The sequence below is a fragment of the Anomalospiza imberbis genome, chromosome 7, assembly GCF_031753505.1.
Source record: "Anomalospiza imberbis isolate Cuckoo-Finch-1a 21T00152 chromosome 7, ASM3175350v1, whole genome shotgun sequence".
Taxonomy (NCBI): domain Eukaryota; kingdom Metazoa; phylum Chordata; class Aves; order Passeriformes; family Viduidae; genus Anomalospiza; species Anomalospiza imberbis.
This window is the reverse complement of record NC_089687.1, coordinates 24,628,421-24,650,866: the sequence shown is the minus strand read 5'-3', so window position 1 is coordinate 24,650,866 and position 22,446 is coordinate 24,628,421. Positions and strand designations below refer to the sequence as shown.

General features: G+C 42.3%; 1 protein-coding gene across 6 annotated transcripts in view; it reads left to right on the top strand.

The window, feature by feature from the left end:
• The first annotated feature begins 114 nt into the window (after nucleotides 1–114).
• Nucleotides 115–22,446, top strand: part of PIKFYVE (phosphoinositide kinase, FYVE-type zinc finger containing) — a 67,555-nt gene continuing 45,223 nt past the window's right edge. For 2 of the 6 annotated variants that reach the window (XM_068196041.1, XM_068196038.1), the window contains exons 1-8: nucleotides 2,251–2,340; nucleotides 3,401–3,582; nucleotides 5,070–5,249; nucleotides 10,457–10,575; nucleotides 13,289–13,460; nucleotides 14,149–14,356; nucleotides 16,786–16,875; nucleotides 19,859–19,997. In XM_068196041.1, the coding sequence (XP_068052142.1) occupies nucleotides 3,411–3,582; nucleotides 5,070–5,249; nucleotides 10,457–10,575; nucleotides 13,289–13,460; nucleotides 14,149–14,356; nucleotides 16,786–16,875; nucleotides 19,859–19,997 (1,080 nt within the window). In that variant the 5' untranslated portion in view covers nucleotides 2,251–2,340; nucleotides 3,401–3,410. Of the gene's footprint in view, nucleotides 233–685; nucleotides 777–2,250; nucleotides 2,341–3,400; nucleotides 3,583–5,069; nucleotides 5,250–9,512; nucleotides 9,671–10,456; nucleotides 10,576–13,288; nucleotides 13,461–14,148; nucleotides 14,357–16,785; nucleotides 16,876–19,858; nucleotides 19,998–22,446 lie in introns of those variants that run through there. The other 4 variants (XM_068196039.1, XM_068196043.1, XM_068196040.1 and 1 more) reach the window with 4 other exon arrangements.

Below are 22,446 nucleotides of genomic sequence, written 5' to 3'. Positions count from 1 at the left end.
CGCCCCCCGCCGGCTGCGCCCCCCACCGGCCGCGCCCCCCGCCGGCCGCGCGGGGCCCCTCCCCCGGCGGCGGCGCGAGGCCGTTAGGGGGCGCGAGGCTGGCGCGGGACCAGCAGCCGGGCCCGCCCCGGTCCCGCGCGCCGGTGCCCCCGTGCGAGGGGCCCGCGGCAGCTCGGGCCGTGCGGCTGCCGTTCCGGGCCGGGCCCGTTCCGCGCTCTGCCACCCCCGCGCAGTGAGTTGCCCGCCGGCATTGGGAGCCCGCTGGCGCCCGGGGGCTCGGGCGTGGCCCGGGGACAGCACCGCAGCCCAGCCCGGGGATGCGGTACCCACGGCAGGCCTGGGCTCGTCCGCTGGCGCTGGGGCGGCGGTGTCGACACCACGGCCCCGGGGGCAGCAGCGGGCAGCTCTCTGGGGCTGGGAGGAGGCGGGGAGTGTGGCCAGGGAGGAACCTCGCGGCGGGAATAGAAGAGAAGGGAATATTAATGAAATACGGCGTACTCCGACTTGCCGGGAGACACACCGGCTGGCCGCACTGCCAGCGGCTCCCGAGGCTGCAGCCCGCGTGTGCCGCGCCCGGGCGGAGCAGCCGGGAAGGGCCGCGGGGCGGGGCCGGGCGCTGCCGGCGGGTGGAGTGCTCGGAGCTTCGATTGGCGCTGCCTGGCGGGAGCGGCGCGGTCGGCGAGCGGCCGGTCGGGGCTGGCGGCGCCGCCGGGCCGGGCGGGGAAGGAGGAGCGGCGGCGCCGCCCCAGCCCCGGCGCCGCAGCCGCGGGCAGCAGGTGAGCGCAGCCCGCCGGGGCCGCGCCGCCGGCACCGCGCCGCGGCCCCCTTGTCCCGCGAGCCTTCTCCGCGCTGCCCCGGCCGGCTCCTGGCGGCTCTCCGGGGCTCGCTGCCCGCCCCGTCCCGTCGCAGGTCTGCCATCCCAGGCGAGGGAAGGCGGCGGCGGCGGCGGTGTCCCCTTCAGAGGGGGGCGAGCGAAGCAGCTGTCTCCTGCGCAGAGGTTGGAGGGAAGTGGCACGCAGTTATATTTGAACTGCGGGTGGTTTTGCACCCGGGTGTGTTCTCCAGGTGCCCGGAGTCGTGTGTGTGTGTAAGGAGTGGCCGTATCCTTCTGGCACTGAGCACTGTGCCGGTTTTGTGGGGCGCAGGATGTCCCGGCGCTGCTCTGAGGAGCGGCAGTGCGTGTGAGGAGAGAGGCTCACAGCCACCCTCGTACTCCGCATTTTATCGGTGCTCAGTTGGTGCTTGCTGCAGCTTCGAGTGGTTTAGATACATTCCCCGTGCCTGTTGGTGAGGATCCTGCGAGGAATGTACTCTGGTTTTGTGCTTGTTGACCGATATGTGCACCTTGCTTCCTCCTTTCCCATGTCATACAAAGAAGTGACTATTTCTTGGTTTCTTGTGGTGGGATGGGGGGAGTATTTTCCCTTTAGTGGGACAGCTAAAGCATAGAAAGTCTGATAGATTCCACAGCTAGTGTGTTGTACAGTACAGAAAATCTAGGTGTTCCTGGAACTAATGCCAGGTATAATGCTATTTTTTTTCAATAGTTTTAATTAGACCAATACAGAAACAGTTATTATGATTCATTTTCCCCTTGAAATGCAAGGGGAAAATATAATCACATATATATTTAATGCGCGTTCAATGACTTGCTTGTAACTCTTATCTTGCCAGGCTATAGTCAGTTGCAGAAATACGAACATAGTTTCCTACAAAACTGTTTAACTTCATAGTGGGATGTTTAATGTGGCAGTGTGCGTGAAGGTACACCCTTGTGCTGTGTTCAGCATTTAAAAAGCAAACTATTAGTTGCCTTAAGATTGAAGAAACAATTCTAAATTTACCCAAGGAGTGTGTTTCAAGGAAAATGTTCCATGAACTCTGGTGTTTAAGTACATTCAAATCACCTGTTTGATTAATACTGGTGAAATGAACAACAAAACAACATACCGTGATTTACAGGGCAGAGGGATGCGGAAGACTAAGACATAAAGAACCGGAACAAAGTTTCGCTTGAAATTAGTAAATGATGCCTCTCTGCTTTCTTTCCTGTGAAGGAAAGGACATGTGAATAGCAAAAGAAATTCTGAGCTGAAGGTGCTTACTGTACAGAGCAACAAGCAGAAGTCCACTGAGAAGTCATGTGAATGACTTGCAGATACATCTTTTTGGCATTCTTTGTAGGAACAGTCAAACCTTGCCACAGGAGCTGCCTGCAGCTTGTTGGCACTTTTAGTGTCACTTGCTGATCACATTGATTTTTGTCTGGACTGCACAGATTTCTTTTAATGTGGCTTCTTGGAACTTGGAAGAAAATATTCTAGTCAGCAATATATGCCTGTGTGTTCTAGGGAACAATTGTGGGAACTGGAAATCCTTTTTTCATGAAGAAGTGTGTATCAGCTGCTAAGCAGGAAGTAGGTTCATAAGGGGTTTTGATCATCAGCACAGGTAAAAATCAGCCAATACTCATAGGTTCCATCAGCTCCCTGTGTTCCTACTCTGTCAAACATTTCACTAAATTTTGCTTAAACAAAGATGAAGGTAGTAAGCACCTTAGCCTAGCAGGCTAGAAATGCAGACTGAATGAGGTGTTGTGAAAGAAATTGGGTGTCTGAGCAGGTTAAAGAATATAGGTTGGGAAAAAGTATGACTCTTGGCTGTATGGAAGCTTTGGTATGCAGAAAATAGGTTTTAGAAATATGGCTTCTCCTAATACAGAAAGTGGTTTGGGGTTTTTGCTTGTTTTTCCTAAATGGAGCTGCTTCTGAAAACAAGGATGTTTGAAGGTGTTAGATTTGACAAGTAAACCACAGTTTGGGTTGATTCCCTGCTAACTTGCACAAGGGCCTATATTGTAGGGCAGAGGGGAGGGAAACAGTTTCCCATCAAAATTAATCTTTCAGTCCTGTTTTTGTTTGTAGTTCATTCTACTTCTCATTCTGAAGTTAACCTGGCCAAACAACAAGTCTGCCTTGTGCTTGCTCAGGCATGCCTGTTTTCAGCTTTGTTACAAGGGCTGCAGAATTCACAACATTAGGAGAAGAGCTGTCAAAGCTAAAACTTCTTTGTGATATGCCTGCAGAGTCTCCATTGGAAAACTTCAAGTTGTCATAAACCTCTCCTGCGGTGTCATCAGTGTAGTGGTTGTTTACTTTGTTGCTCTGGATGTTTAGCTAGGCACTCTGGATTACGCTCTGCAGAGGTGCTGCTCTCTTGTCAGTGGCTGGGCAGGGGGCATGGGCTCCTCTGGCATTTTTGACCTGTGCTAATAGCAGATGCCTGTGGTCAGTTAGGTGAATGTCTTTCCTGTGGGATCTAATGACACACCTCCTGTTCAGAAGACTGAAGAGGTTTTGTTTCACCCCTTGTGTAATGTGTGTTGCTGACCTCTTTCCAGGGTAACTGAAATGGCTGCAGATGACAAACGCTCTCCAACACTGGACTCTACCAGTGATCTACCTCGTTCTCCCAGCAGTCCATCCCATCTCACTCACTTCAAACCCCTGACTCCTGACCAGGACGAACCTCCTTTTAAATCAGCTTACAGTTCCTTTGTAAATCTCTTCCGTTTCAGCAAAGGTGAGTGCTGGGGGGATGTGTGGGCATGGGTTGTGTGTGCTGTTTGCTGCTTGTAAAAACACCTCTGAACATAGAAGCATAACGTCAAAGGGCTGATGTCAGGTCTTTGGTGAGGGATGTTGCATCTTGCTTTTGGGTGATGTAGGAGAGCTTTATTATGAGAGAAGATAGCCAGCATTTTGCAGCTGGAAATCTGCAGCCGCCCATGAAAGTCAAAGACAAGCCAATTAGCAGGTAGTATTGTAGAGATTCTTAGCTTGACATCAGAATTTCCTTTGCCTGTATGATTTTTTTTTTGAGGAGGAAAGTAGGAGTAACCCTCTGCCAGCCTGTATGAGCAAAATGTGTGCTTGTCCTTCCAGTGCAAGTTCTTAGTTCAGACTTCACCCACCTCTCTCCTTCCTGTGCATCTCATACCGGCAGCTGGGTGACAGCTGAGCTGCAATAAAGCAGGAAGTTCACACTTAATTTGCATGGCTTAGGTGTTCCCCATCAAGAAATCTGAAGTGTTGTGAAAGTTTTGTATATTAAAAAGTATTACAAGATTTTGGCCTTTGTGCTGCATGTGTCATTAAATATGTTCTCAGTGGGCAAACTCTGAAAGAACTGTGTGAGTTCCTTTTTGTTTCAAAGAAAGATCCTGCAAAGAATGGTGAATGAATGCACGTGGATTTTGTGCAAAATCTGTGTATCCCTTTACTAGAGATGGCACACTGGTCAGCTGCTTTTGTTTAGTCTGTTCATTATCCAGCTTTGTTAAGCATACTTCAGCAATGTTTGAGCTGGGGGAAAAGAGCCAACAGCTTTTTGTGTAACTGATCTGTTCAGACTCTTCTTATGCAGAATGAAAAATAATTACTTGGTATGTCTGCTATTAGTTTGCATACTAGAGTAGCACCTGTCATTGCTAATGTATTGAAAGTAGCATAAGATGTGGTCAGTATTGGCTTCACTTGTTTTTTTTTTTTCTGACAAATGTAGCTAGAGTCAGCAATGTCTTTTGTTAAGTGAATGGGAAAACAACCTTGAAACAACACATGAAATGTGCATCTTACTGGAATCAATGAGAACCTGTCTATACTTGATCTGCTGATGGAAATTAAAGGCTGTGGTAACTTTACTGTGACCTCAGTACTAGCTTGTAAAATAACTGAAAATCTCTTTTCAAGGCAGAAGCTGATAGTCATATATAGCTATTCTATTTTGCAAGAATAATTCACATTCATATTCAAGAACAATCTGCCACCATTTTATTTGACACTTTTCACGTCAGGGAATTTCAGAAATAGCCTGAGCCTTGAAGACAGCCTACTGTCCTGTTTCAATGATGTGTATACTACTTCTAAAACTAAAAATTCATTTGTTTTGTTTAATCATGATCCAAAAGGGCTATTTGTGAGAGTTTTTTTTAACCTTAGCTTTGCATGTACTACTGGTTTTCTTTAACATGTCTGAACAGGTGGTTTCTTGCTTTTTGTCAACTCTAGATGACGGCAGGCTTTCATCCCCAGCAGAGAGAGCAGAGGCGGGACAGAGTGATCCACAAGCATTGAGTGGTGGCTGGTCCAGTCCTCAGCATCCCACGAGGGCTCAGTCTCTGAGATCACCAATTCCTTACAAAAAACAGCTGAGTGGTGAGCTGCAAAGAAGATCTTCTGCAACTCTGGGTAATTTCAGCTCTTTGTTCTATAAGGCAATGTTGCACTAGCCAGGATGCTTCAAGGTGAGGTGGAAGGATGTGAACAAAGGCTCACTGAGCGTCTACATTCATAGCAGAATTTAGCATCAGGCTACACTGCTTCTGTTAGTGAGGTTGCTCTTTAACCCCATAACCCTCCGCCCTTCTTGGTGTTTCAGCAGGACAACTTCTTGTTGGGGCTCTGCTCTTTTAATTGGAAAACAGTCTGGAACAGAAGAGGCTGCCAAAACACATCCAGTGTTTTAAAGTCACCTGAACTTTGATCCTGAACATTTCTGCCTTATCTCAAGAGACTACAGTTGCTTAACATCCGCATGCTAACTCTAACTTTAGTGCTTAGTCTGGATGGATTTGGTGTTTGGGTCTTCGGGGGAGTTGTAAATGAAGGTTTTTGCTTGTAGTTGTTTCAAGGAGAATTGAATAGGAAGTTGTGCTTAAGATTTTTTTTTCAATCCTGCCTAAACTATTGCCAGATTCTGTGCCACGTCTTTTAGCTGGTATGTGGATTGATTGTAATTTTAAGGGTCCAACTGTGTAATGGCTTTATGAAGATGTGAAAGAGCTAGAAAGTAGATTACAGGGGTCCCTCTTGAGATCTGACTGGTTACTGTTGGCTGTTGATGATAGCCTTGAGGAAACTGCTAAACTGGGTAACAATCTTGTGCAAGGCAGTATTTCCAAGAGTGTGGTACCTAGTGCAAACAAATCAGATCCTAAGTGTTGTTAATGTGTATGGGATTTTCAGAAAAATGTGTAATTTTGGTAGCCAGGAAAAAGTCTAGTACAGAGAATAGCATTTTTACCCAGTCATTTGCATGCTTAGTTAAACATGTTCATCATATTCCTTCTTGCCCTCTAGTACTATTTGATCTTTTTAGTTGTACTTCTTCCAATGAACCAATTAAGGAGGTCAATTAATTAATTAATTATTTTTGGGTTTTTGTTTTGTTTGCTTGGGCTCTTTCTTAAAGAATTATCTCAAATGTCTCAAGAACAGCCATATGCTCTTGGCTGATAAGCCAATTTACTTTTTCTTGGTACCTCTTGTAAATGACTTGGAAATTGCCTGGGGATTAGCTGTTAGAAACCTTCAGGTGAAGTATGTATGTTGTTTGATACTCAGAAGGCAGAAGTAATCTTGCTGTTTGACTTGCTCTGGGATTAGGCAGCCAGGGAATAAGATTTAGTTTAAGGTGTGTGGGAGGAAAGGTTTCTGTATTATTCCAGCTCTTTTTCAGGACCTCTGTTCATATCTCTGGGTTTAGATGCAAGTATGCTTAGAAAAATGTCATAATGAATTAGCCTGTAAAGAAGTAAAGTTAGGACAAGCAGGAATTGCTGCTCACTTTTTGAAGAGATTTCTGTGGTACTGTGTGCTAAGCAGCCTGACTTGCTGTTGAATATTTTCTCCCAAACAACCTTGGTGCTGTAACAAACATGAGCTCTGTGTAACACATGTAAAAGTGTACTGGATTAGTGAGAAGGTTTGGGGGAGTGTTTTAGGCCATCTCACTTTATTTGAAGAGGGGGGAAAAATACTTGTGTTTTCCTTCTCTAAAAGTCAGGCATTGGTTTTTTTGAAGCAAACTTTAGAAAACTATTTTTCTGTCCTTTTTCGACCTTAAGTGGTGCTGTATAATTAGGTCTTTGAGGATTTTCCCTGAGTAGCAGAGAATTTTATTTCTGCTATTGCAGCTGATGCTGGTCTGCACAAATAATCTTAGAAATTATTATCACATCTAAATGGTGAAAAGCAAGAAAATAAGTGATGGGTTTTACTTCAACATCTGGATTGGTAAATTGGGTCACCCACTGACTTCAGTGACAGAGAGGTGTCTAACTGAGTTAAGTTTTCTTGTAGCCCTGTGTCCACATGCCTGTAAATCTCTCTCTAGGCTTTGTTATTAAGTATCTAAGTAATGGCATGGGCAAGTGTAGGCAGGAAAATATATAAGCACTTCACAAAGGTCTCTCCAGCCTACTTGATCTTAAGTAATATATCAAGTTAAGCAAACAGGAATAAATAAAAGGCTCCTTCTGTTGCCTCTAAATAGTGATGAAATGAAATTGCTCCTGAAGATGCTGACCCTCACCCCTCATCTGTCCATTAGTTTGTAGTGTCTGTGCACACATCTCATTGCTTGGGGACCATGCTGTCTGACAGCTCCAAGTGCAGAACAGTGTGGAGGGATGGTGGCTTTTGTAGGGCACTGTCTGGCAGCAGTTATGTAGGGTTTCAGTTCTGTGCTTCCCTTCAGGACTACTTACACAAAAACTATATTACAATATAGCTATTATAATAGCTGCTTACTGGCTTTTGTGAAAATAGGAGGAGCTATTGGATGCCTGGCTTATGTCAGAGATGCTCTGAGGGTTATGTGGCTGAAGAACCAGTGCTGAGAATCTACAATGGCTTCTGTGGCCTCTCTCTTAGGTAGTCTGTTGTATCATCGTGTGCTGGTTGTGTTGGACTGTGTGTGCTGTGCTGTCAGATGAGGGCTTTTAACGTGCTGGATTGAACCAAAATAGTCCAACAATGCGACTGTTGTCACTGAGATAATGTCACAGCTTGCAAATCCTGTTTAAGAAGAACTGGTAATGCTGACTGCTGCAGAGGGAGCATGGGTAGTAAAAGCACTTCTGGCTTGTTACCCTGTCATGCAGGATAACGCTGTTAATTCTAGACAATTGTAGCAGACTGGCAGTAATAGGGAGTGGCAAAGGAGATTAGCAGGAGCAAAGGAATGGCCAACGATCATACAGGGGGAAGAAGTCCTGAGGAAAGCATGTGGTAGTTACTGGAAACCATTGTGGAGTGTGAGGTACTACCACATCTTTTCTAATCAAAAAGATTTTGGAACATGAAAATGCATGTTAAGAAATGAAAATAAGGGCAGTTTTCCTACTTTTTATGGTAGTGATTTGAGGAAGATGTGCTGTTGGAACTGTGGTAGTGAACTCGAATATGAAATTGTATGCTGTGGCAGCAAGTAATTAGAAAGCAATTTGTGTTGTTTTGTATTAGCAAAACTAGTATCTCTGGCAGGGGTACTTTTTTATTGTTGAAACTGTGAATCTCTACCTCTTGTGTTGGTATATGGTCAGTTCTCCTATAAACTGAAACTACAGATTGCAACAAAGTAGTTCTTATGGTGTTTTTACTTTGCCATTCACTGTAAAATGAATGCGAACATACTATAGTATCATGAAACTCCATGAAAACACATTTCCATAATTTAGAGCTTTTTTTCCTAGGTTTTACCAAGGATCAGCAACCATAAATGAATATAGGAAGGATGACATTTACTGTTGAAATAAGTTAACTCTTTTTTTTTTATAAGCTGTAGGAGTTAAATTTTAACTTACAATAATGCAGTTTGGATCAGGGGTAAGAGTGATTGGTAAGATTGATACATGGGATTTCTTTTTGGAGGATGGAGTTTTAGATAGTGTCCTTTACTGCAGGAATGATAACTTCTTACTTTCTTGCTATGCAGTGTTTTTTCTCAGAAAGGGAGAAATCTAATGATTGAGAAGGAAAAGAACCAGCTGAATTTTAATCTGAGTATCAGTCAGCTTCTCTAATATAAACAGGTTGGCCATGTGCTGCTACTGCTGATGGCATATTTTTTCTTACGTAGGTAACATCCTTCTGACCTTGTTTTATGGAACAGAAAAAGGGCATTTAACTAACAAGAACCAGTGTGGAGTTACCTGTGGCATTTCCTCAGTGCTGTATATGTTTGTTTTTGAAAGTCACTTGCCTGACAAGATTTATTGGTAGTTAGGCAGTATATCTGATCATTCTTCGAATTGGAAGCAACATTCCTGGAAAGGAGATACTCTTCAATTCAGAGGAAGTACCAGGAAGTAAATGCAGCATAGGTCTTGTGATAGAAGTAAGGAGGAGCCAGAGGTTTCTCTGGTATTATCAATGTCTTCCTGAAATATGAAGGTCCCCATAGTCACCCTAAAATACTGAACTTTGTACTGCCAGAAAGTTTGTTTGATTTTTAAAAAGAAATCAATTCCAAGTGGAATTACAGAAATGGGTTTATTTTCTTAAAAAGGAAAATGTTGTGCATTCTTTGTTGTACGTAGCAGCAAAGTGTGGGCTGATTGACTAAAAATACCTCCTAAGAAGCTGAAGAGGAGGCAAGGAGTCCCACAGTTTAAGTCACATTAAGAGAGGGTTTTGGTCTGCTGCACACGATGCAGTAGCATAGCTGTTCCTGCACAGCAACAGTTAACGGGCTCCAGGCAGAGCTGTCAGCATTCCTGCTGACATCAGGAGAGCTCAGGCAGTAAACAGAGGGCAGCCATGTCTGCTCTTCCTGTACTAGGGACAAGCTAAGTAAAACACTAGTCAGATGGAGAGCAACGAAGCTGGTAAGAAACTTTAAACTATTCAGGAAGTTATTAATCTAGGAAAGAGACTCTTAAAATTGTTTAAGTGTTTAGGTAAATAGACAGCTGTAATTTCAAATCTTCCTGGGGAGAAGGAGACTATTTGTAACTTGTTCAGCAATGCTTCAAAATAAAAGAAATTAGCTGCATTGCATTTTTATTCAGGAAGTGTCTTTGCTGTAGTTAATCAAGAATGACTGTACAAATTCTCAACAACCTGTTGTTTTTCTAAGGGAAAAAACCAAACAAAAAAACCCCAAATCCCTCAAAAATGTGAACTTCTGAATGCATTTTATTCTGAACTACTGTTTTTTAATAGGAACTGAGCAATGGAGTCCTGATTTTTTGCTGTAGTAATTTATAAATAAGTTCAGGTTAAAGCACTGACTTATACTACTCCTAGAATGAATGTGTATATTGTAGCAATTATTTTGCAAATATTAGTATCCTAGAGGGCATTTTAAAAATGAGACCTCAGTGCTTTGTAACAGACTACTACGAGCTTCATCTAATAGGTTGAAAATCACTTCTTTGAAAGATGTTTTCATTCTCAGAGAAATTAAATGGCTTCTTGTAAACACAGAGGGTGGTATTTAAAATGTCAGTCACAGCAAACTATCTGGCATCAAGGGCAAGAAGTGATACACATTGTAACTTTGTAAAATGTATATATACGTGAATGTTTTTCCCTCTAATGGGGATTTGTGTTGTCATGTGAATGTTGATGGATCATGGAAGAAATGAATATTGCTCTCTCTTCTCTTCCAGACAATCGAAGGAAAGTAGAACCGCCTCTTGGAGGTCATGATCCTCGAACTGCAGTTCAGTTAAGAAGCCTCAGCACTGTTTTGAAGCGCCTCAAAGAAATCATGGAGGGGAAGAGCCAGGTACTTCTTTAGAAGGATTTGTAGGCCAAACCATCTAGAAAATTTACTCTTTACTGGGCTTTTCTGAGGTTTGTTTTTAGGTACATCGTGGGGATTTTTTTTCTGGATGTTTGAAGGATGAGTGAATAAACTCAAAAAGCATCATGTGAATGCAGGGGAAACAATTTCATTTGATGCTGACTTTTGACTTGCCAAACGTCTGTCATATTGGGGGAATGAATCATTGCATTTACTTGGCTTCTTGTGCTTGGACCAGATGCTCTCTTTTTAGACTCCTTCCCACTTATGTGTTACCCAGTCTAGTGAAAAAAAACCCTAATAGTTTTCTCCCTAGAAGGCTAACCATGGACAGGTGAAACACTTTAACTGTCACAAATGAGAATTCTTGGTGTGGTTTAAATCTGCTACTTACTGTGGTACTGATTCTCAGCAATATTTGCTTGAAAGGTGTGCCCCATTAATCAGTTTTGATTATAGACAGGAGTCTGGTGGTTGCTACTGACTTGCTGATTTAATCTCCATCTGCTGAGTTGGACCATACTTTAAGAAGAGGCTCTAGTTGAGGAAAGAATCCACACCTATTTATAGGTGAGGGTATAAATAGCTATGTCTGTGGGCAAGATGTGAACAGGCAAAAGTACATTCAATTAAAGTCGTAGAGGAAGGAAACAACTTTTGGCTTGATGGCTTTTATAGGTAGACTTTGAATAAACTTACTTAGCTTCCAGTGCTATTCTGCTTGTAGGAATAATCTTGCTTTGATGGATTTTTGAGAGCGAAGCAGAAACCTTTCATTGCAGTAAGCAGGGCATTGAGTATGCGCCGTACTAATATTTCAGTTTGTGGCAACTTCTGAAGGCCCTAGAGATTTTCAGATGTATTTGAAGCTACTGGAGGAGTGCTGAAACAGACAGGATACAGCAGTAAATGAATATGACCAGGTCTTCTGGAGATAGTCTTTTAGTTGTCAGCATGCTGACTTCTGTAAAAAAGGTAATGCATCACTGCTCTTGACTGCATGCATGTTTTGCTTGAGTCACTTCAGGCAGCACTTTGTTCCTGCTGTGGGCTTGGCCTGTCTCTACAGAAGACCTCTTTACTTTTGTAGAAAGCTGTGTCAGGTTCTGAAAGGTGCTGTTCTAAGGAGCCTCTACTGCTAAGGCAGGCCAGACTTCTGTTCTGAACCCTCCCTCATGACAAGAACAACCTGCAAGGAAGGCAGAGAGCTGGGAGGTGTGACCAGCAGTGACTGGGTTTCTGGACACAGTCACATGCAAGTAGGGCACAGCACTGGTGTTTGGAACAGCCCCTCTCTATGTGGTAGATCCAGAGACCTGGCTTATCATGCAGAGTTGCAACAAAAACTGTTATATGGCATCCCCTGCAGCTTTGCAGCAGTTCCTTGGCAAAGCTCTTCACTCCAACTTTCCCTGCTTGAAGTTGAGTGTTTATCTTAAAAAGTTCTAGATTCTCTAAACCACTAAAACTAAAAACTAAACTAAAATGGTCTTGAGCAGTCTTTCACCTCTTTCTTTGCAGGTGTTCTTGGCTGAGGGCAGCATGAAAGGGTTGTGTCATTAATCATAACTGCTTTGGTCTCAGAATTGGTCTAGCAGCTATGTCAAACTTTAGTTTGTGAATATCCAAAAATAAATCTCAATTTAAAATAAGACCCTATGGGGTTTTTTTATTATGGGAAAATGAGAGCAGGGATCACCTTTCTTTTGCGGGATTACTCTTTTCTCTGATTGTTTTAAGATAATCCTTGCAGCAGTTTCTCTTCCTAAGAAAAATCTGAAGTATACAGTCCCTCTGAAAAGGCTTTTTTCCAGAACTGAACTCTAGCAAAGAGTGTTGCACAGGCAGGGCTGTCATGTGACCATTAGCAGTTGTCTCCATCCATGGGAGTTGCAGCTGGTGTGCTCAGAATCACAATTGAGAGTTTGTCTTGCTCTATAGCTTCAACACCAATGGAAGTTTTAACTCTCTGTTTTTAAAATGATGTTTTTCCTGTGGCTATACCAATGCTGTTAATTAATATATGTTGTTGTCTGCTGAATGTGAATTTCAGTTTTCTTCACGTAGCAGTTAACCTGGAGTTTTGAAACAAGGTCAGTCAGGGATGTGCTTTTACAACTATTTACTGAAGTGTTGAAGAATTGGATCAAATAAAAAAAACTTTTTACATGTATCTATAATCCTTTCAAAACATATTGTAATATTAGCTGTTGAAATTATGTTCCTGCAGTGATAATTTCTGATAACTTGATTTACTCCTAGATAACAGCTTCAACTGATATGTGGTGGATTTTTTTTTTTCTTCTCATTTTTAAACTGTGTTAGTTGAGGACCTCTCATGTGCTGGGGACAAATGAGAGGCGAGAGCAATCACTACTTCATATATTTGTTTATTTTTGACTTCCATCTACATCCTATGATAGTTTTATTCTGCTTTGCTTCCATCTTGGATCAAGGAGGCAAAGTCCTACTGGATTTATTCTCTTAGCTCAGAACTCTCAGCCTTCTGACTCCCTGTAAAACCACATGAAAAATCCTTTGTGTGCTTTTATGCAAGAGTGTGTGTACACGTGCACAGATATGTGGCTGTATGAAATTTTCTTTTCCATAAACATAGTCTACAAAGAGTCAGGAAACTTAACATGCTTTCTTGTTTACAAAAGAAAAAGCTTTTATCTGCTGTCCTCTCTTGTAGGACAGTGACTTGAAGCAGTACTGGATGCCTGACAGCCAGTGCAAAGAATGTTATGACTGTAGCGAGAAATTCACCACTTTCCGAAGGAGGCACCACTGTCGACTTTGTGGGCAGATCTTTTGTAGTCGATGCTGCAATCAGGAAATCCCTGGAAAATTCATGGGCTACACAGGTAGGTTTATTTACTGAGAAACAGAACAGTCTTTGTGTGATCAGCTCTATTTGGTTTACTGCATCTGAGATCCTGTCATCTTCTAGAAAATGCTGTACAGGTCTGTAGTGGACTTAAAAACAAGAAAAAAGAATCACAGGACCTAATTCTACCAGTTTCTCTATGAAAGATGGTGGATTATGCCATGCCTGCTAATTTTTACCACGCTACAAAACAAATATGGCCACTATTGAACAAGAGTGTGCAGTACAATAAAGTATGCTCAAGAAAAAGCTGCTCTGAGTAACAGTAGTTTTAAAGTATGAGCTGCATGTTTTAATTGAGGGTCAGGGGAAAGTCTTTCAAATACCAGTTACCAAATTCTAGACATCAGCTGGTGTGTCATATCTGACTGGCTGTTGTTCTGCCATCATTTCACTGTGTTTTCCCTCCCTCTCTCTTCCTCTCCTTGTCTCTCTTCTCTCTCCTCTTTCACTAATCTTGTTTTAGGTGTCATTTGCCTTGGAAAAATTCCCTGAGTGTGTAATTATCCAGGGTTTTGCCCTTTAAGAGAGTATGAGAATTAGACTTGCAAAGAGGTTTTGAAACAGAAAATCCTTCTGTTTGCGCCACTATACACCTCTGATCCTGTAGGAACAGAGTACTATTTGTTCCTGTTCGCTTACGCTCTCTGGTTCCTTTTCCGTAGGGGATCTCCGAGCCTGCACTTACTGCCGTAAAATAGCCTTAAGCTATGCACACTCCACAGACAGTAACTCCATTGGAGAAGACTTAAATGCCCTGTCGGATTCGGCGTGTTCTGTGTCCATGCTGGATCCTGGCGAGCCACGCACACCAGTTGGGAGCCGCAAAGCCAGCCGCAACATCTTCCTGGAGGAGGATCTGACCTGGCAAAGGTAAAGGCAATGGTTTCATGCTGAGCTCTGGAATCTCAACTGTTCTCAGGCTGACAGCTGCCTAGACAAAAGCTGGTGGTTTCCACCTAGTAAAATTAGATTCCAACTCCTGTAAAAACAATCTAATTCTGTGCTTGCTTGTAATATTCTTCTCTTTAAGTTGAAATGTGGAAACATTTCTAGTGAAGTTTTAATTTATTTGCAGTTCTTCTTTTAATGTACTGATTCAGTGATTCTGTACCAGTGACAGAGCAGGTTTTTGTATTCAGAGTTTAAAAAGACAGACTCAAAATCACACCATCTAACCACCAATGTATTGAGAGGCAAGTCAAAGTAACATTGGTGCTTTACCTGTCAGGTTTTGAATTGGGCAAGAGAACGTAAGAAATGCTCTCTGTGTAGGTAAAAGAAGTGATGGAAGTAACCACCTATTTCAGATGAAGTGGGATTGAAAGGACAATAGAGAGGACCTATAAAGTCCTCCAATCTCCTTTCAAAGTATATTTATTCCTATTGCTCTCAAATGAGGGGATCTTTATTTTTGGGCCATGAGTAAAAGAACACTGTACTTCTCAAGTGCTATGCAAGTTATTTTTGGAATACCTTGATTAAAATTGATTTAATTTCATGTTGTGGGGAAGAAGAAATAATCAGGTGTGGTATTTATTCTCATTTCCCCAAACCAGAAGAACAGGCAGATGTGAAACTACTGAGGAGGTCTTGAGTCAGAACCTTTGTTTAGCTGAGTGGTAGCGCTAGTGACATGTGCCCCATAGCAGCTCTTTAGATAGTATTTTAAAAAACCCGTCAAACCATTTTCTGTCTTCAGAAAATGCCCTGACTCTTGCTTTGCATGCTGCTTTTCAGAATATGATGCTTCTGTCTGGAAGCATTTAAATAATCAGCTTTTAGGCCTAAATAAAGGAAAGTACTTCTGGTTTAACGTTATAGTCATTTAAAGTGGTAATGTAACAATGCATGGGATAAATACTACCAAATTTTGAACTGGGGAATAAGTAGATAGTCTCAGAATCTTCTCTTCAAATGTACAAAATACTGAAAACATTGTTAGTTTTGTCTTTAGATGTGTTGTTAGTGCCTTTATAACAACAGTTCAGCAGCCTGTAGACATGAGCATGTCAAGTGAGAATCTATGTCTTTATTTGGTGCAGCTTGTAGCACTCAAAATTATTCCTGTTGTTGAAAGACTCATAATTCTATAATGGAACACAGTATTTTTGGGAGACACTGAGTAAATGTTCACCTCTCTTGTGTGTGAGAAGAAGAAAGATTTGGGATTAGGTGGTTTATTGTTGCTTTAGCAGGATTAACACTTTCGTCAGTGCTTATTGCACTTTGCAGTGGGTTACAGTGCTCTCCTTAAATACTGTTTGGTAAGTTTCTGATTGACCTTAAGATATTTAAACTCAAGATACTGAATTTAAATGGTGCCACAATGGGAACTGGCAACTCACAACTTCGTAATGCAGCAGAGGTTGTGTTCTAATAGTGGCTTCTGTGTGAAAAGTAGTTTGTTTCAAAAGAAAACTTGGGAATTGTCTCTTTCCAAAATAATGTATCTGAGATACGATGCTGCAAAGCAGCGAGAAAAGCACTTAGGGAGACTGAAGCTGCATGTACTTGTCAGACGTCGCTCTGCTCTTCGAACAGTTGGAACACAGAGTTCCTGCTTTAACTAATTTGAAGGGCCGTGTCCTTTAAAAGTGAAGGAGTGGTGTATTCTGGATAAGTACAGCTACTTGGGCAAAGCTGCATTGCTTACAGTTTCTCATGAAGAGCATTTATTACGCTAGGAACATTTATTGTGCTAGAGCACAGCAGGATGGCTGTATCAGTTGGCCTGTAGTGGCTTAGATCTGACACGGTTTTGCCAACAGGAATTTCTTTACATGGTGCTTGAACATCTGCTGTACTTCCTCCTGGGGTGGAAACAGAAGGAGGGCTAAGGTGATTGGGATCAGGTTAGCCTGACAACCTTCTGTAGCTGTTTATCTTGGCAAAAGCTGTCTAGCAATAGCTATGGATAGCATTGCTTGGATTGCAAAGATGGTATGCTGGAGAAATTGGGGCAATGTATCTACTGCCAAAGCATCTACTAGCAGCCTTTAGGAAAGGAAGATGTGTGAGAAAGGGAAATAGGGGAAGCAGGTGGGAAGGCAGGATAATGCAGGAAGTAGGAATAGTTTGTATTGCTCAAGAGTTGAGTTTGGAAGAAGACAGGAACACTGTCTTCCAGATATCTTTGGCCTACAGATGGGGAAAGCTCTCCCTGTTCCCTTGTTGATTTAACAATCATGGGTGTGAGCGAGAGGTAACATGACAATTAACTGTACTTTAATTACAGTTGTTCTGATGTGCTGGATGTCACAAATATCTCAGACATCTCTATCATGCTCCTTTCCCTGCAGTTTGATTCACACAGACTCTTCAGCTACCACGTTGTCTGCACGCCTTGGGTCTGTCCAGGAGGATGCAGGGAAGTCACCAGCTAGAAACAGGTAAACTAGTAATTTCTGAGTATTTTTTGTTCTGGATGCACTCCTAGCATGCTTGTTGCTGTAAAACCTGGGTTTCCAGGCTCGTTTTTACTGAAAGTGCTGTTTCATGTCTAAAATGGGACATCTCACTGCCCGTATGGGGTGGTCAGGAAGAACCATTTGTGTACATCTTCATGTTAACAAATGTACTACTTCTAAGGGCCTGTAGTTTGCTGCTGACTTGGTCAAGCAGAAGTGGTGGTAAAGAGGACAGGAGGGGAAAGAAGTGTACAGTTCTTTCTGTACACTGTAAAGTACAGTGTAAAGTACAGTTCTGAGGAAGATGAAGAAAAGGGAGTAACACATACTTGGTAATGGGAGACAAAAAGACTGAGGTCAAGGAGGAGCAGAGGTGTAGTTTTTGTTTGTTTGTGTGCATCCCCATCCTTTGCTCTTCCATTAAGGATAATCTTGTTTAAATTACCGGGCTTCCTCAGGCTAAAATCCTTTCATAGATCTTTATGCAAGAGTGCTGGGATGAACTTGAAAGTGTTCATGAGAGCTTTAGTGTAATTTGTGAGTACTTGAGCTTAATCCCACTAAATAGGCTGGTATTAGAAGTACAAGTAGCTCCCACTTTGCAGTGCTTCTGCTATGGTCCTGGTTGTATACTTCCCTTATGGTTAAATTAAGGAAATTAATGTAAGGCGGAGAGGTGAGGAACAGAGCAAAGATAATCCAGATTTTAAAACTGGAACCGGGACATTCAGTGATTTCTTTGCATTGGTGTTAGAGGAACGCACAATGTTTAGCAGTTTGGAGGGATCTGGCAGGACCAGTGAAGACAGGGGAACTCAGTTGAGAAGGATGCTGGGTGTGCCTTTTGGAGAATGGACTGCTTGCAGCTTTTATCTTCTGGGTGATGGGGATGGTTAGGAGGAGATGCCTACTGACTGTACATCTGAGATTTCCAAAGGTCTCACCTCGGGGGGTAAAATACTGGTGAATAAACGTGTACCAAAAATCAATTCTGGGCAAACATGGCAAGGAGTCCAGAATTAAAAGTCTGATGCTAAATAACTGCTGTGACATCAAGAAATGTCTGAAACCTTGAGGATGGTCTCATGCTTCCTGTTTGAATATGCCTATATTTTAAAAGGCTTTTGCTGTTTGCTCAAACATGTGGTAGTAGGATGGTTTTAATATTGATCTGGCAGGCCTAGATTGCTTATTTAAGTTAAATTTTAACTCTCTGGCTGTTCATGACATCACCAAAAGTACTTGTTTGTTTGGACACATGTAATGATGAGGTATAATATATCTCTGTTAAAAATTCTGAACCTTTGGAAAACAAGCTGCTGGCTTTGGGTGAAGTGATGTTAGCCTTTAGATCTTCTCAAAGCAGCTGTAGCCATTTCTTTGAGAGAAGCTTGACTATTCCTCTTTCTAGAAGAGATGAAGCAGAAAATGTGCAGGTTGAGTGCATTTAGAGGCAGGTAACAGAAGTTACTATTATAAATGTTACTATTACAAATAGCCACAAATATTGCTATTTGTTTTCCCTGTGGGTGGGAAATTTATTATTTGTTCTCAGTCTTGGTTTTTATGAGTGGGGGGAAACCACAGCAGAACTGTCAAATGTTGCAGGCAGGGTTCAAACTGTTCCCTTGCAGGTCCTTCTAAAGGATAAGCATTTCCTTTGCAAAATCTCCCTCTCTGTTTTTTAAAAAAGATATATATAATAAAGGCCCAGATATAATTGTTGATGATAAAGACACAGATGTGAAATCTCACTGTTCTAACTTGCTTACACCCAAATAAAAATCCCTGCTGCTTACAGGTATGTGGCACAGTTAAAACAGCTGTTGTAAAACAACTGGGAGGAGTGCTTACTTATGGACTTCCATGTCAGCCTCATCTTATGCATTAGGATGCTTTCTGTTAAGGTACATAACTCCACAGTATAAAAACTGAAATAGGGTGGCATTGCTTTTTTCATGCTTGGGCTGTGCCACATCATCCATGGAGAATTTTTGGGAATTATTATAGTATGACTGTTAGCGAGTTAGCAAGCTCTCTGAAGTTATCTGAAAGTTTCTTTCCAAAGCCTAGAGGCTGGCAACTGTTTTCATGAGATTGGTGCAAGTCTCTTCAGTCAGTTTATCACTGGCATTTTGAGTTTCTCTGATATATGCAGAAATGTTTTCATCCTCACTCCTTAGAGTGCTGTTAGCACTGAAGGTTACACTGCAATTGCTTCTATATGATGAGAAGTTGCACTCCGGTTATTCAGAGTCTCAGGTCTAGTTGTGGGTTAATGGAACAGAAGATATCTGGAACTTGTTTGCATTTGTAACTTCGCAATGGTAATTGCAAAATGGTGTGTTTGTGCTGGAGTGGATAGCCAAGATTTCCTAACAGCTGGGCTGAGATAAGAGGGGTGCTGTGTATCACAGTACAAGAGGGATTGCCCACTGCAGTGACCTCCAGCTTCAGAAATGGTTTAGCTGCTCTGGGGAACAAGTACTCAAACTTCAGACTCTGTGAGCTTTCAGCCATGTATTTGAGAGAGCTGAGGACAAGGAATTTTAAATGGGACAAGGAGAGGAGGAAATCTCAGTGCTCTGTTACAGGGATCTGGGTGTTGGCCATCCTTGCTGACATTTGTCTTTTCTCCAAACTGCTGGAGCATGCCATCCCTTCTCCAGTCAATTTAAATGCAGACATGTATGAATTTATGTGCCTAAAGTTAGTTCCAACTGCTTCATACAAGATCTTTACAGAAGTTTATGCTTACCTTAGCACTTCCAAAGCAATACACTTGCTTCCTAGGGAGCCTTTCTTCTGCTTTGACAAGGGAGGAAGCATTAAACAGTCTGTACTGACAAGAGTAAACAGTGTCCTAGGCTTGAGCTGGTTTTTAGTATGCTGTAAGATAAAGGCCTGCTCTGGTGAAGTGCCACACAATGAATACTGACACTTGAATTGTCCTGTTCCCCTGCAGGTCAGCCAGCATCACTAACCTGTCTCTGGATCGGTCAGGGTCACCCATGGTGCCTGCCTATGAGACATCGGTCAGCCCCCAGGCTACTCGCACTCATCTGAAGGCAGAGACCAGCGAGGATGAGCGCAAAATCCTTCTGGTACCTTTCATGCTTCTCTTTGCCTTGCTCTGTGAAGGTTTGTCTTCCTTGTGTCATGCAGCAGGACTATTTTGCTGCCTTTAAAGGCTTTTCTCTAAGCACTCTTATCTGGACCTCTCCTCTGGGGGGAGTAGAGATGGAGAATATTGAGGCTCTTTTGGACATTGTCTTCCTGAAATAAATCATAGTTTCATGGGGTTTTTGCATACAAATGTTTAGAACTTTAGACTTGCTAAGTGTGGAGTTGGTGTATGGTGGCTCCTTGAGTTAAACCTGTTGCGTTTGCAGCTGTAATGCATTGACCTGTTTTTGTATTTCTTCAGGTTGAGATTTTCTCTTTCATAGGCCATGTAATCAGGAGCTTTAAATGGCTGCTTTGAAATAGTTGCACCATGATGAATAAATTAAAGCCCTTACAGCTTACTGGGCCAAAACGTAACTTGGCCCCTCTTTGTCTGCAGAATAAGTAAAAGATTTTGTAGAAGGTTGTAATGATGTGCTTTTTAAAAGAAGAGTCAATGTGCTGCAGTGTTCTGCGTAATCCTATTATCCCTTCCACCCAGAGGCAATGTTGTAGGTTGCAGTTAACTGTATAAATTTCTAAACAGTAAAAAACTGTTGTTTCTTTGAGGGAAGGAAAGGGAAGTGTTTCCAACAAATAAGGCAAAGAAGTTGCAGAGAAGGGAAGGCAGTGTTTTTCACACATTAAAACATTCAAGATTGTGCCCCATTGCCACTTTAAAATCAGACTCATTCTGTGTTACCATGTTATGCCTGCTGTCAGCGGTATGCATTCAAGTGTGCCTGAGGGTGTAGAAACACTAACTCCTGTTTAGTTGCAAAGCTCCTTTCTGAATTCCTGTGTAAATGGATAACCACCTGAGGGAGAAACATGTTTAAGGCATGTTTTTATACCACCCTGCTTCACAGATGTATGTTAATACAGGAAAAAGGAAATTCAAACCTATGTGAATGCATCTTGAAGGAAGATGTTCATGTCTCAGTGCTCTTTGGCTTCACATGGTTTGTTTTTTTTTTTTTTTTGTCCATTTTCTTTCTTGAGGAAGAAGAGGACTGGTACTATTTTGTTCATGTAAGAGCAGAAGACAGTGTCAATTAATGAAGGATTTTCTATGCATTCCTACTGTTTATTTAATACCCTTACTGTGTGGAGTTTACCCTATGTAAGGAGTTAATTTAAAGCCTAACCTAGTCCATTCAGAAGACTAATGAACTTTGTTCATGAAATAAAGGTAGGGAAGGTTGTACATACACTGGGATAAGCACACACTTCAGTGAACTAGAGGTCAAAATCCTTGAGTTGGAAGGATTTGCTTTGTTCTGCCTATTTCTTCAATTTACTTTATTCACCAGTTCAAGACAGCTGAACTGTGGAGATTCCAGTTGCATCAAATTGTGTGATCCTAATGTGTTCTGATACTGATCCATTTGACTCCATACATGGTATGGAAGGGGAGCTGCTGGCATTGGTTTTAGGATGATGCCCAGAACAGCCACTGCTGGACTGAAAGCAGAAAGCCAGTCCAGTAATAAAAGTGGAGCATAACTCCTGGGCCTCAGGGCACCCTCTGGAAAATGCAATAATGTGACAGTTAATTGGAGACCTGAAACCGGTTAAAATTTAATTAAAGTTCTGTTACACAAAAATAGAACAAATGAGGCATTTGAGAAAGTGAGCTGCGGCATCTCTTCTCCACATCTTTGGGTAGTGTGCTGCTTGGTCAAAATAATTCCAGATTCCAGTTTCCACCTGTAATAATGGCTTGTGCTGTGCTAATCGAGGGCACATATGGGAAGACAAAAGTGGCTAGGTGCAGAGAAACAGCTCAGTTTAGATGGAGCACAGAAGTGTTGGCACACATGTTTAGCAGGCTCCAAAATATGTTTTAGATATAGTGTTCCAAGTGATGAGGGGAAGAGATTCACAGATTCAAAAATGGTTGAGTTGGGAGGAATACACACATTTTTTTCTTAGTGGCCAAAGCTAACAGTGCCTCAAAAAGCTTCATAAGCCTTTTTATTAAAAAAAAAAAAAAAGCTTCACAAGCTAACAATGCCTAGAAAAGCTTCATAAAAGCTGGACAATACAAAACTGGATCCTCAATAAGAGATAGTGTTCTAACAGTGAACATTGCTGTGTTAAGTACTTGCTTTATATCTGGTCTTGATATTGGACTAATATGTTCACAATGGGTTGAGCACAGATAGTATAGAAAAACCTTCTTGCCAAGGATGATGTCCTCTATGTTTGCTTACACCTCCTGAGTTTAAGAGTAGGGTGCAAGGGGGCAGTGGTGAGGACATAAGTATTTTGCAGGGAGTACAAAATGTTGCCTCTTCAAAACCCCCTTATCTCTAAGGGTACCCGCTTTGGGTTTTTTTTATTGTTCTCAACTGTGTATGAATGGAAGGAAATAAGGAGCTGATT